This window comes from Rhinatrema bivittatum, chromosome 2 (assembly GCF_901001135.1).
Source record: "Rhinatrema bivittatum chromosome 2, aRhiBiv1.1, whole genome shotgun sequence".
In the NCBI taxonomy this organism is placed as follows: domain Eukaryota; kingdom Metazoa; phylum Chordata; class Amphibia; order Gymnophiona; family Rhinatrematidae; genus Rhinatrema; species Rhinatrema bivittatum.
In genome coordinates this window covers 486,832,096-486,847,494 of record NC_042616.1, presented here as the reverse complement: position 1 = coordinate 486,847,494, position 15,399 = coordinate 486,832,096, and the positions used below count along the sequence as shown (strand labels likewise).

The window sequence follows — 15,399 nt, the reverse complement described above, 5'->3', positions numbered from 1 at the left end:
ATAGTGGAGTGCCTCAGCGATCTGTACTTGAACCGGTGCTTTTTAATATATTTATAAACGATCTGGAAAGGGGTACGACGAGTAAGGTGATCAAATTTGCAGATGACACAAAATCATGCAGAGTAGTTAAATCTCAAGCGGATTGTGATGAATTGCAGGAGGATCTTGGGAAACTGGAAGATTGGGCTTCCAAATAGCAGATGAAATTTAACGTGGACAAGTGCAAAGTGATGCATAAAGGGAAAAATAACCCTTGCTGTAATTGCACAATGTTAGGTTCTATCTTAGGTATTACCACCCAGGAAAGAGATCTAGGCGTCATAGTGGATAATACATTGAAATTGGCCCAGTGTGCTATGGCAATCAAAAAAGCAAACAGAATGTTAGGAATTATTAAAAAGGAAATGGAAAATAAAATGGTGGATGTCATAATGCCTCTGTATCACTCCATGGTGGACCGTACCTTGAATACTGTGTGCAGTTCTGGTCACCACATCTCAGAAAAGATATAGCTGCACTGGAGAAATTGCAGAGAAGGGCAACCAAAATAAGGGCTATGGAACAGCTTCCCTATGAGGAAAGGCTAAAGAAGGTAGGCTGTTCAGTTTGGAGAAGAGACTACTGAGGGGGGTTATGATAGAAGTCTACAAAATCATGAAAGTACTTGAACAAGTTAATATAAATCGGTTCTTTACTCTCTCAGATAATAGAAGGACCAGGGGCACTCTATGAAGATAGCAAGTAGCTCATTTAAAACAAATCGAAGAAAATTCTTTTTCACTCAGCGCATAGTTAAGCTCTGGAATTCATTGCCAGAAGATGTGGTTACAGCAGTTAGTGTAACTGAGTTTAAAAAAAGTTTGGATATGTTCCTAGAGGATAAATCCATTAACTGCTATGATGGCAATTAATTAGCAATAGTAGCATGAGATTTATTTAATGTTTGGGTACTTGCGACTTGGATTGGCCACTGTTGGAAACAGGATACTGGGCTTGATGGACCCTTGGTCTGATCCGGTATGGCATATCTTACGTTCATGATACATTCAGGATACATGAAATTACATATGTTAACTTAAAACCTTTGGTAAGTACAGTAGATTTCAGAACAGTATTGCAATTACAGATCTTTGCAGGGACAGACTATTGCAACTCCTTATTGCTGTGAGTTCCTGCTTCTACGCTGCGTTCTCTTCAGTTACTACAAAATGCCGCTGTCTGATTACTTTCAGGGCAAACAAAATATGACCACATTACCCCAATTCTTGCTGCCTTTCACTGGCTTCCAGTCAGAGCAATATTTAAGTATAAGACCTTAATCTTAATTCATAAATTGATTTAACACCACAAATCTTCTATGGGTAGGTGCCATGCTGCATATTTATACATCCTTGAGAACTTTAAGATTGCATAATAGAGGTCTTCTGGAGGTTCTGGCAATTTGTCAGGCACATATTGGCAAAGTCAAAGACAGGGCCTTCTCTAGAGCTGGCCCAGTCTTGTAGAACACCCTCCCAGAGCAACTTAGAAATCTAATTGATACAAAGGCATTCAAGAGAGGTGTAAAAACCTGGCTATACACACAAGAATTCATAGTAGATAATACAGCTGTCTAATGAAGAATGGCATAAGAGTAAAACACCAGCAGATAGTATTGTAGTGGTTTTTGTTATTCCTGTTTTGTTTTTCCTTGAATTTGTATATAGGTAAGTGTATTTTATTATGTATGGCATGTCTGCAAATTGCTATGATTTATTGAGTAGTGTATAAAACAATCTTTTTAATTAATTAAATACATGTTTATCCTCCAAATAGTATGATATAAATTGTGCATCCATCCTATTCTTCAAACAATTGCGATGTTTGGAAATCCGTTGCCTTAGAGCTCTGTTGGTTTTATTTAAAGTTTAGAGCAAGGACAAACTGTCTCATAAACCACAAACAGAGATGCACAAATGGTCAGAAATCGGAGCCTCTAACTCTCTCTCTATTTTTTAATAGCTTTCTGGTGAGGGTCACCACAGATATGAAGGGGTCTCTCCAGTGATGGCTAGGCCCAAACATCCTAAAGATTGGAGCTCCCCTTTGGTTCCTACCTCATCAAGTAATGCTGACAACAAATGCATCCACCAGGGTTGAAGTACACATAGGCTGTTTCCAAACCCAAGGATTCTGGTTGTCAACAGGACATTTGTTTCAGATCAGTTGCATGGAGCTACGAGCAGTCAGACATGCATTGAGAGGTTTTTCACATCTCCTTTTGCAAAAAGAGAATTCTGATCCAACCCAACAAACAAGTAGCAATGTTCTACTTGAACAAGCATGCAGCCATAGAGCCTTCCTACAAGCAACCTACCTTCTTGAGATCTCCAACACATTGGTGGATTACCTCAGCAGAATATTTTGTCCCCATAGGTGCTCTCTAGATCAAACAGTGGCAGAGAGGTTGTTCGATCTCTGTAGTCACCCGTCAATCAACTTGTTTGCATCAGAGAACAACAGAAAAGTAGAAAAATTCTGCTCCATTCTTCAAAGCAAGTTCAGATCTGTTCCAGATGCTTTTCTGTTCAAGTGAGATGCAGATCTGTTGTATGCTTTTTCTCCACTTTTGTGAGAACAGTGCAGAAAGTACTTAAGGACCAGGCATACCTGATCCTCATTGCTTTAGCATAGCTCAGACAGATTTCCTAGTCAGATTGTCAGTCAGCCCTCTGATCCCTCTGGGATCTGATCTCACTTTGCTAACTTTAGAGGAAGGTAATCTATCATCCAAATCGTCCTTATCTCAACTTGACTGTATGGATGTTGAATGCTCACTAGTCTCATTGCTATCACTGTCCAAGGAAGTTGAGGATATTGTGGTTTCTTCCAGCAAGCCTTCAATTAGAAGAGCTTACAGATTTAAATGGAAAAGATTTTCATCTTGGTGTCAAACCAGCTCCTGGATCCGTTTGCCTGTGTAGCAAAGGAATTGCTCCAGTATGTATTCTCCCTCTCCTCTTTGGTCATCAGTCAACGTTCATCTCCATTCCATTGCAACTTAATCATGTTCAAGGAAATAGAAAACAGATCTGAGATACCATCAGGTATTATCCATAGATCCTTTAGTGTCAAAGTTCATGAAAGGGTTATGGTATACAAGACCTCTGGTTGCAAGCCACCAGTGCCAGTGTTGTATTGGTACAACTAATTAAACCACCTTACGAATCATTAGTTGACTTCCTTAAAGTTCCTTCTAGAATCCAGTGTTCATAGTCACCATTTTATTGGCTAGAATAGTAAATGAGCTTCACATATTGGTTCATTATTCACTGTACATGCAGTTTTTCCACAATAGAATCATGTTCCTCACTCCATCCCAAGTTTCTGTCAAAAGTAGTTTTGGCTTTTCGTCTGAACAAAGCCATTGTGTTGCCCACTTTCTTTCTAAGATCTCATGCACATGAAGAGGTGAAGGCCTTCCATTCACTGGACTGCTAAAGAGTCTGGGCTGAACTCATCATCTGGTTTCTCAACCTTTTGTCTCATGATGCTATCAGACTAGGAATAGTGATTGCCAAGTGCATGTTGTCTGACTGGCTGGCACACTGTTTTGCACATTGCTGTGTTCTTGCTAGCCTTCAAATCACAGACACTATCATGATCTGACATGGATACTTCAGTGGCTCATCTGCGAGCCATCTTAATTGAAGACATTTGCAAAGCTGCAAATTAGTTGTCAGTTCACACCTTCATGTCCCATTTCCATCTGGGCGATCTAGCAAGAAGTGACTAACTTTGGGCTAGCAATTTTGTGCAGCCTGTTCACCCAGTAGTTCACTCTGCATTGGAGGAGGAGACAGGTTGCTTTTTAGTAAGTGCTCTGCTGCATCTGTCAGCTTGGGACTTCACATGTGTCATGGCTAATTTAGCATTATACAGGGTTCTCAAAAAGAAAACAGGATGAATTAGCCTGGCTTAATACCCCTCTGCCACCCTAGAGAGTCTACTACCTAGCTAAATGTAAGCTCTGCAATCAACTGTGTGCATGGGAATTCCAGCTCATGTTTTGTAGAGAAAAACTGAGCTAGAAGAGAAGGGTCCGTTCATCATTGGATGACATCACCCACGTGCCATTGCTAATTCATCCTGCTTTCTATGAAGAACCTTATTTATGGTAAACAAACTTGCTCTTTCCTGTATATTGAGACCAAGAGTGTCTAATTCATGAAAACTATTACATAATCTGTTTCTTTATCTTCAGAGTGGGACTGTGTCCCAGGAAAGGCTTGATGCTAGTGAGTGTGTGGGGCCTGGAATTATTCAGCCCCAGTGGGCTCCTCCTGAGATATTGAAGTGTGGGGGAAGGAGGGGGTAACTGTATGATGTGGCATAATATAGATGTCTCTGCTCACGGGTTGCTGCAGCTCCTGCTGCACCCATGCTCCCAGGGGCTCATGGAAGTGACGTTAGACATTAGAGGTCAAAGCTTCACCCCCTTCCTCTTTCCCTCCAGGTCAGCCCTGCCTCAAGGTGGTGGAAGGATGAACATAAACCAACTTACGGCATGTTTTACAGTCCTAGGCTTGAGAGCTTTTGGTTTTGTGTTTTTTTTTAAAGACGATATTATAACACAGAACCGAAATACATATAGATTAACCTACAAACTAAGTTTATAAAAATGATATTTTCTATGTTAGCAACCATACGAACCTTTTGGAAACTCTGTTAAACTTTGAAACTTTGTAAACCGTTGTGATGGCGAAACCAAACGACGGGTATATAAAACTCGATAAATAAATAAATACAAATTGCTTTGCAGTTCTTTACTAGACTAACAAAGGTTTCATACTGATTTTTTTGTGCATTAGCTTTTGGGCCTTTCCTTCTTGAGGTGTATCACTCTGGATATGCCTCCTATGAGACCCTGAAAGCTAATGCACAATAATATCTGCATATTCAGATCTTTGTGTTTGGGCTGACCTGATAGCTTGTGGGAGTTTTGGGTACTGTTGCCTTTGTGCTGTCTAGATAGGAAGGGAGAGAGGGTTAAAAAGGGGGAAAAACCAAATGAAGGCTCAGTAGTGCCATAGCCTTGGTAAAGGCCAATTCTTATTTAACTGGAAGCCCAAAAGTGCATGAGGAAAATACTGGGCAAAAATCCAATGAAAGATATTACAAACTCTAAGAAAATAGGTACAGAAGGGAAGTCACGCCGCTGGAGTCTTGGGAATTGTGTGCATACAGCAAATAAGGATCTAATTGGGATTTATTTGTTCTCTAATAACCATAATAACAAGCCCTGCTTTGGGACATCCCCTTGAAAGCTAGGGCTTTTTTCCTTCTATGTTTTTTAGGGTTATGTATGACATGATTAGCAAATTTTAATTTTGTCTCTCTTCATAGTTTGTAAAAATGCAGAACAATGTTGAAGACTCACAGTGTCCAGCAGCTGTGGTGCACATTTCAGACAGAACATACTACATACAAGCTGTTATTACAAAAGAAGCCAAGCAACGATTTGAAGAGTAAGTTGGTTAGTTTTAAGAGTTGCTATAATAAGAATAGGTTACATTTTATCACACTTTTCAGCTTTCCAGCTCTTGCAATATGAGGAGCTGATGTTCCTCTGGAGCTATTTAGCAAAGTGACCCTCCTAAGCCAGTAGAAAAATAAGGACTCATGTCATAAGGAGGAGCCATAAGAGAGAGTTTCCTATCTCGAGAGTACGAGAGGTATTTCTGGTATCCAAGGAGCTGTGCTGATGAAGATCCTAATTTTACTAAACATCCTCCCTATATATACAGAATGGAAAAAAACCTCAGTAAATCAGGGTCTTAGGGACAGATGTATAGAATATTTTCCCGAAAGACATGAAATAGGAAAACCCTTTTAGTGCTTCTAGCTTAGCTATGAACGGGAAGCAAATACTGGAGCCACAATAATGTTACTCTAATAAAATTAAATTTAAGAATTACTACTTATCTACATGTTGGTTTCTCATTTCTCTTTCATGCTGTTAAATTTTCTGTCCAAGAGTGGGTTGTTTTTCTTTTTTTACACTTGTTAAAATGTTGTTATGCCTCCGGTTTGTATACATTTCCTTAATGAAGACTGTTCTTCAGTTCTTTGAATGTTATTCGCCCCTTTTGGAGTGTCATTGTGGTGATATTTTATTAGCCTTTGTTTGAGATATCATCAATAGACAACAAGAATCCACTCCTTTTTTTTCCCTTAGTTATTCTTATGCTTCACCCTATCTACCCAGAGCTGAGAGAAGAAGCAAGCAACAATAAGAGGAAATGGAAGCTAGAGTGAAGCTATGAGTTGCTGATTCTAAGACTTCTTTATCTTTATTCACTTGAAATGGACTCAAGATGACCTAAACTAGGCCTTTGCTGACTTTCACTCTTTTGGTTCATTCCCTTGTACAGTGCCTATCTCCTTACTTTTCCATCTCTAACTTGCAAAGAGAAAGTTATTATGCATAGCCCATAGCTCTAAATCTGCTCAGTCATTTAAGACCTGTAAGTCACATATGCGACTGAGACGTAAAATATAACAGTGGAACTCCGTCATGAGAGAGGGCAGAAAAGGATATGAATACAAATGACTTGAGTAAGAGCAATGAATTGAAAGATAAAAGTATGATGGTCTCCAGTATGGTCCCTATATTATTCTATATCCTTTCATAAGCACTTCTGCAGCCTCCTGTGGCAGGAGAAAGCAAGGCCTCTATTGAAAATTCCAGTACTACTCTTTGAGCACAGGGTGTCGCCATGTGAGTGTAGTATATGGCTTCCCTTGCCCTCACCCATACTAGGGGCTGTGAGAGCAGCTTGAGCAGCACTTCCTGTCGCAACTTACTGAGTATCAGCAGTTTGGGTCTAGAATCTGTGTGCCTCCTGCTTGGTTGAACAGAGCACAGGCCATGAGGTCAGAAGGGGCTGGTCTATGGGGACTTATTTTTTTCAGCTTTCGTTTGAGTATCTTGCTCTATTGGCCAATTTAATATTGCACATTGGGGAATTAAAAAGTAGCATTAAATAATGCTTATGTGTCCTTGATAAATTATGCATGATGACCCTTCATGAAAGATGCATATCTTGCTGCGCTCATTTACAGGGAAGAAGAGCATTTTGCATTCCCAGACATCAAAGGCAAAATTGTTATCTTGAAAGATTTTACAGTCCAGTTCAAAGCTGAAGAAGACCTGGTAAGCCATTCATTCATATTGCATTATAAACTACAAGTCAATGCCTATCCCTTTTTACTATTAACGGAATAGTATTTGCAAGGTGTCATAATTTTGTTCTTTAATATGGAAAAATAGGCAGATAGAAAGAGGAATGTAATTAAGGTATTGGAATTCTGTGTTCATTCTTAGCATTTAATAGCCATTCATTTCTTAGCAACTAAGCATTTAAACATCTGGGATATTTATTTATTTTTAGCATTCATGAAATCATCTGTATTCAGCTGCTGTAATAACTGACAAAGTAATATAAAAGCATGTTTAACCATCTGAATATGGTATGCTACACCTCTTTACAACCAGTAAATACAGTGATGGCAGAGATGGGATTTACTAATATTTGCTTGTGATAACTGATTAACTGTAGCAAATAATGCTTGGTACCATAGCATTGCAACAGGAAGTAAATTGTGTATATTAGATAGGTGTTATGGGCCTTATCTGCTATCCCAGTTTGTGTCTATACATCTTCTCTCTAATCAACCAAATTTACTGTGTACAATTTGTTCTTGTTTCTACCAAGTGATGTTATTGAAATGATACATATGTTTGTGTGACTGTGCATATATAACAACTTTAAAGAGCATCAATTTGGACTTGCAGGAAGAGATCTTGAAGCCAGGACATGCGTTCTAGGCAATGCGTCGGGCTGCTGATAGTAATTCAAACTTCAGGAATTTAGATAGCTGGGTAGGTGATGGCCATGAGGATTACTTGGTAACTGCCTACATGGTGTGAAGGTAGTGGATCTCGTGCATTACCTAGATACAAGTTTAGAGTGTGCTGAGGCAGAGCTGGCTGCCATGATACATGTGCCGGAGGGAGGTTTTGAAGGCCAAATTTAGGTTTGTAGTTAGGAGATTAAAATCCACAACGTCCAAGATAGCATTCTCAGAAATGCTTAATGTTCTATGTGCAGGACCAGAAAGACAGGCTGAGTCTCACTATGTGGGTGAGACTGTGGTGCAGGGAAGAGGGTTTTAGATTTGTTAGGAACTGGGCATTGTTTTGGGGAAGGAAGAGCCTATTCCGACATGATAGGCTCCACCTTAACAAGTACAGAATTTAGCTGCTGGCACTACCAATTTAAAAAGGGGAAAAAGTGGAATGGGGAAACCAGCAGTCATTAAAGAGTGCATGGTTTAGAGTGAGATATCTACAAAGGATTCTGTTAAAACAGAGAATTTAGCCTGAAAGAGACAATGTGGTAAAAGATTGAGTAGCTCAGGTTGATTTAAATGAAGAGCAAACAAATATAAATGATTCTAGATTATCTGAACCAACTGTCAATAATAATCAGGCTGTGCTTTGGAATAAAACCAACTTTCAAAGAGGCGAACAAGCACCAACTTCAAATGATAAGCTGCTTGGAGCAGCTGGAGTTCATTATCAATTATGAAAAGTCTCATCTGGACCCGTCTCAGTCTCTACAATTCACAGGCGCCATCAGCAATACGAACCTATGCAAGGCCTTCCTTCCGGAGGACAGGATTTTCACCTTTCAGACGCTCGCTTCAACTTTAAAGAGCCTCTCCCGCCTGACGGCGCATCAAGTTCTCACATTGCTCGGTCATATGGCCGCGGCCATGTATGTGGTCACACACACACGTCTTCACATGCACCGCCTTCAGTGGGGGCTGAAATCCAAATGGTCCCAACGTTCCCACCCCATGTCGAAACCAGTGAGTCTCACTCATCCGATGTTGTGGGACGTCGGCTAGTGGCTGTGGCCAGGAATTCTCCAATCTGGAGCACCTTTCTAGACTCGATCCCACCAGCTGGTCCTAACCACGGATGCTTCCACCTGGGGTTGGGGAGCTCACGTTCTACATTTGAAGATCCAAGCCCTTTGGTCCCCCTCAGAAAAACATTTTCAGATCAATCCGTTGGAACTCCGGGCTATTCGATACGCAATGTGAGCCTTTGTTTGCCTTCTGCAATACAAAATAGTTTAGAAATTAAGATCAGAGACTTAAAATGTATGGCTCTAAAAGAAGATTCAGACATATTAGACATCTCAGAGATCTGGCAGAAAGACAATACCAGGGTAAAAAATATATCTAAATGATGCAGCAGATCAAACTTGTAGTGGAGTAGCACTATGTATTAAGGATTGCATACAGTCAATCAAGTAGGATAAAAGTTCTGTAAAAAAAAAAAAAAGACTGCACTCTAGAATTTCTATAGATAGAAATTTCATGCATAACGGGAAAGAGTATAACAGTGGGGAGATACTACTATCCACTTGACCAGGCTGGTGAAACAGACTATGAAATGTTAACAGGGATTAGAATAGGTTTGTTAAAAATGGAAACGCAATAATGGGAGATTTCTATTACCCCAATATTAATATGGTGAATATCTCCCTGGGACATGCTAGGAAAGTAAAATTTCTAGATGTCATAAAAGCCTGCTTCATGAAGCAGCTGGTCCTGGAACTGATGAGCAGAGGATATAGTTCTCAGTGGAAAGCAAGACCTGGTGTAAAGGGAATTGCTCGACAATAGTGATCCTAATAATCAATTTTGACAATTGTCAGAGGAAGAATAATAAAATTAATGCAATAGCATTTAAGTTTAATAAGACAGATTATAATAACATGAGGGACTTGAGATGAAACTAAAAGGAATAGTTATTTATTTATTTATTTTTAATTTTTACATACCGATGTTCCTGTATAGAATACATATCGCACCAGTTTACAGAGAACTACAAGTGTTAAGTCTACATGAGGTATGGAGATTGATTAAAAAATACCATCTTGGAAGCCCAAATAAAATGGTATTTTGCAAGTTTAAAAAGGTTGAAAGACCATCAAACTACTACCAGTATGGCTAAATAGTGCTGTAAAAGAGGCTATTAAAGACAAAAAGGTATCCTTAAAAAATAGAAAGAAGGATCTAATAAAGAGAATAGAAAAGAACAAAGCATTGGCAAATTGGGTGCAATAAAAAAAAAAAGACAGGCAAAAAGAGGAGAGTTTGAGGAGAAATTTTCCAAAGTGACAAAAAAAAGTGTAACAGAAATATAAAAAATACATTTCAAATAGAAGACTGCGAGGGAGTCAGTTGGATCATTAAATGACCAGGTTAGAAAAGGGGCTGTAAAGAGGATAAAGCTATAGCAGAAAAACTAAATGAATTTTTTGCTTTAGTTTTCACTGCAGAGGATGCACCAGAATTGCTTGCGGGAAGGCCCCGCAAGCCACTGGACTCGCCCCGACACCACCAGACAGCTTGGCACAGTGCCACCTACCTCTGACCGTACGGCAGGATGCCACCAGGACCGCTGCCTGTGCCGTTCCTCCTTAGGCACGTGCATGCCCAACCTCACTGTATTTAAAGGGCCCATGGCAGGAAAAGGCCTTGACACCCTTGGATGACATCACATATCTGAGCCCTCTAAAAAGGCTTTTCAGACGTCCCTACCCTGCCTCAACAATGGGTCGTGTACACCATGGTGTAGTGTGTGTTGCTGCTCCTATTCTTGCCTTGTTCGGCCTTGTCTCATCCAGCCTTGCCTTGTCCAGCCTGTCTTTGTTCCTGTTGTCAATATCTCCTGTGTGTCCACATTCCCCTCGGTTTGCTACCTCAGACCTGATCTCCTGCCAGTACCTGACTGCGCTTGCCTGCTGCCTGGACCCGACTACTCTTGCTCGCTGCCAGCCTTGACCTTGGTTCTCCTTTGACTTCTATAAGCCTACTGCCTACTCTCTCTGGTGTGTCTCTGGACTCTAACTACCACTTCCGTCCCAGGGCCCCGCCTCAGTCCTGCCTGCCATCAGAATCCAAGGGCTCAACCCGTGGAGGGAGGTGACTGGCAAAAGTGAAGCTCCAGTCTGGCCCATTGTCCAGTCCATTCGCGAGCTGCCAACATAAGCCTCACGGGTTTGCCCTCAAGTCTGCGACAACTATGCTGCAGCACTAAGGGCTCACAATCCCCCTATATATTACAGTAATTCTGAGCAAATGACATAAATCGTGAATCTGGAAGAAATTAAATAGGAACTCACAAGGACCTAATGGTATTCATCCCAAAGTTCTCAAAGAACTCGAATATGAAATTACAGATCTGCTACTTGTAAAATCTGCCATTTTACCTAAGGAATGAGGGGTAACTAATGTAATAAAAAGGTTTCCAGGGGAGATCTGGAAACTACAGACTAGTAAGCCTGATACTGGTTCGGGATAAAATTATGGAAACTATTGCTAAGAACAAAATTACTGAACATATAGATAAACATGGCTTAATGGGAAATAGCCAGCATTGATTTAGCAAAAGGAAGCAATGCCTTACTAATCTACTAGACTGTTTGAAGATGTGTAAAAGATTCCTTGAGGGCAAGGAGTTCCCTAAAGTCACACAGATGGGTGACATCTTTGGCATCAACACAGAACACTTTTACAGAGCTTTCCAGCAAAGACTTGTAGACCTATCTGAGCATGCACAGCAGCTCCTGTATTCCTACAGCTACATGACATGCATTGGTTTCTTTTTCCATTATCCAGCTACATGACATGCATTGGTTTTCCATTATCCAGCTACATGACATGCATTGGTTTTCCATTATCCAGCTACATGACATGCATTGGTTTCTTTTTCCATTATCCAGCTTGTATGTGCGGATGCAGCTCTTGTGTTGAATAATTTGTGTCTTAATGGGGAGCTTAGTTTATCCTATATACAGCTTCAACACAGACATTGGATGGTATTGCAATCATAATACCCCTCAAGCTATAGCTAATGGTTAGTCAAGTTTCAGAGCTCCGCTTTGTTTTACACTGCCTTGACAGTTGTTTTTGGCAAGATTTTATCATTTGCAGCTTCCCTTCATTAGCAAATTATGCTTTTATTTGTTTATTGATTTATTTTATTGATTTATTTAAGAACTTTTCTATACCGACATTCATTTAAAATATCACATCGGTTTACAAGGAACTTGGTTAACACAACAAGGTAAAAAAGAGACAAAAGTTACAATGAACAGGGGAAGATAACTTGGAAGGGGACAGAATAAATTGAAGTTAAAGAAGTAGTAAGGAAGTCAGGGGTGACTAGCTTGAGCATAATTTGACTAACTAGGAAGGTAAAGGTAGGTCCACTGGTATTCCAGTGGTTTCTATACTATGGCTTATATACAGTGGTTATATACAATAATTTATGTACAATTAGGCAGGAACCAAGGTACTTGAGTATTCAAGTACCTTGTTGTGAATACCTTGAGGATATTCACAACAAATATGGCTGTGGGGTCCCCGGGACAGGTTTGGGAAGTCCTGGGCTAGGCACATTATAGGATAGGCAGTGGTAGGTGGATTTTAGTGTCTTTAGTCTTTCCTCATAGTTTCAGATTGTTTTTTCGACAATTTTCCCTGTCAGTAGGCCTCTTTTGTGGCAGCTTGTGATAATTTTCTGGCAATGTCACCTTTTCATCAAGAACTTTCATCCCTCTTGCTTGCCCAATGTAATAGAGCTTGTTCTACTACAAGAAAGAACTCCGGGTTTTATCCAAATACTTTCTAATTCGAAAGAAGACAGACAGTCTTCAACCTCTTAGACCTAGGGAATCTAAAAAAAATTACCTAATGAAAGATTTGCATAATTTCCTGGAAGAAAAGTCCATAACCATTATGAAGGCAGAGTTGCAGAAATCCACCCTTTATCCCTGGGATAAGCAGCATGGAATCTATCTATCATTTGGATCCTGCCAGGTACTTATGACCTGGATTGGCCACTTCTGGAAACAGGATACTGGGTTTGATGGTCTGACTCAATAAGGAAGTCTTATGTTCTTAATTCAAGATTTAACTCTTTGTGTACCATTCTTTCCCTCTTAGAGGATAACTGGCTTTGCTCTCTAGACCTAAAAGATGCTTATACTCAAATCCTCCAAGTCAGCGCCAAGGTGGTGGAGTGGATTAAAAACTGGCTGACTGACAGGAGACAGTAGGTAATGGTAAATGGATCCTACTCTGGAAAAAAAAACTGTGTTAAGTGGAGTGCCACAAGGATTGGTATTGGGACCAGCTCTATTCAGTATCTTTGTGAGCGACATTGCGAAAGGGATAGAAGGTAAAGTTTGCCTATTTCTGGATGATATTAAGATCTGCAACAATGGACAAGCCCGAAGAAGTAGAGAGAATAAAATGTGATTTAAGAAAATTTGAAGAGTGGCCGAAGATGTGGCAGCTAGGATTCAGTGCTAAAAAGTACAGAGTCATGCATCTGGAATGCAGTAATCCAAAAGAGCTGTATGTGATGGGGTTTGAAAAACTTTCACTCTCATACCATGAGTTGAGGACAACCTATGATTAGGTTGTAAGGACACACTATCCTGCTTGTCCTTGGAAAAAGCAAAAGTTGCTTACCTGTAACAGGTTTTCTCTGAGGACAGCAGGATACCAGTTCTCACAAAATCCAGCCGCCTCTTCTAGAAATTGGCTTCCCCTTTTTATAGCAATATAGAAAACAGCCCTGATACAGAACTGCTGCATATGCTTGCTGCTGGTGGCAAAACTGCCAGGTGATGCCAGCACCCACTTTTGAGGTAGTCCAGCATCAGTGGCTGAGGCAATCAGCTTCTGATGTCATATTTGTGGGCTAAGCAACCCAGAAAAGGAAGAACCTCTTGGAAGCTGGATCACAGAGATGGTACAGAATCCCAGACTTGCTGGAAGCAGTCAGTGGTAGAGTGATATCTTTGCAACATACCATCAAATGCAATGTTTCTTGCAAAATAACAATTGTGAAATTATAAAGGCTCAGTGATAGGTTAGTTTGGGGATGTGGGAAGGTAAAATCTTCCATTTATTATTTACTGATAAAGTATGAGAGAAATTCAAAATTGACTTTTTCTTTCAGAAAAACTGTGAATTTTACCTTCGCATTCAACATTTTGATATGTTGCCAATGGAAACGGACAGTGTGGACCTACTGAACTGGTAAGAGAGAGGCTGTCTCTTTAACAGGTTGTTGAGATGTGCAGCTGTTTGCTGTTTTAGGGGCCGATGCAATACAGTGCACTCACATGAGTGCACTGTTTAACCCACTGTCAGATGTGGGTTAAATAGGCGCTAATCCACCCCCTAATGCAAATGCATATGAATGAGGCTATTACTCATTCACTCCGCATTCAAAAAAATAAATGTGCGTCTCAGACGCACATTTATCGCTCAGATATTAACGCCTGCCTGGATCATGCGTTAATAGCTGAGCGCACATAGAAAAGCAGAAAAAACTGCTTTTTGATATTTCTTCAATAAAAAAACAAAAAAAAACAAAACCTCGGCAGACCGCAGAGTTATGAAGACCAACACTGGTAAACTCTGCATCGGTTTTCATAACCGTCTGTCTGCCAGTAATGAAAACAGATGCCGATAAACTCAGTGTCCGTTTTCATTACTGGTAGACGGCCGGTTATGAAAACCAATGCAGAGTTTACCAGCATCTATCTTCATAACCGGCAACTGCCATGGGGATCGCGTTAGCAAGGAGGCGCTAAGGATGCGCAAGCGACCCTAGCGCCTCCTTGCTAGCGCAACCCCCTAATTTGCATATTGCATGGCGCCAAGAAAGCGGGTGCTGAAAAGTCAGCGCCCGTTTTCCGCAAAATTTATTGCATCGGCCCCTTAGTAAGGACTGAACAATGATGCATGTCCTGCAGCTCAGGAGTCACATGTGACTACTGATGCTATGAGGCTTCACAAGTATATACAGTCCTTGTACACCATGGTGCTTGTAAAGCAGCCCAAGACCAGGCTAGAAAAAGCACTTACTTTTCATGATAAAAATAAGAGGATCTTTGAATGTGATGAATGGTGGTAAAGTGTTTCTTGCTCTAAATGCAAAGATTGAAAACCATTTCTCTGGAACAAAGGTCTAGCAAGCAACAAAACTAAATAGGTTCTGTTTAGCATGGAATGGTCACATGTTCTAATGAATGGAGAGGATTCTGTTTCTTTTTTAACTCTGATGGAGCTAAACAGAATCCTCATGGTAAAAATCAGCTGTACGCCCTTAAGAACATAAGAAGATGCCATACTGGGTCAGACCAAGGGTCCATCAAACCCAGCATCCTGTTTCCAACAGGTTACAAGTACCTGGCAAGTACCCAAATATTAACTAGATCCCATGCTACTAATGCCAGTAATAGCAGGGGCTATTCC

At 40.5% G+C, this 15,399-nt stretch overlaps 1 protein-coding gene across 1 annotated transcript in view; it reads left to right on the top strand.

Annotated features, from left to right (window-relative positions):
• Positions 1-15,399, top strand: part of LOC115085032 — a 113,556-nt gene that overhangs the window by 25,142 nt on the left and 73,015 nt on the right. Inside the window, exons 2-4 of the mRNA XM_029590550.1 lie at positions 5,386-5,507; positions 7,105-7,195; positions 14,096-14,175. Of these exons, the coding sequence (XP_029446410.1) occupies positions 5,386-5,507; positions 7,105-7,195; positions 14,096-14,175 (293 nt within the window). The remainder of the gene's footprint in view (positions 1-5,385; positions 5,508-7,104; positions 7,196-14,095; positions 14,176-15,399) is intronic.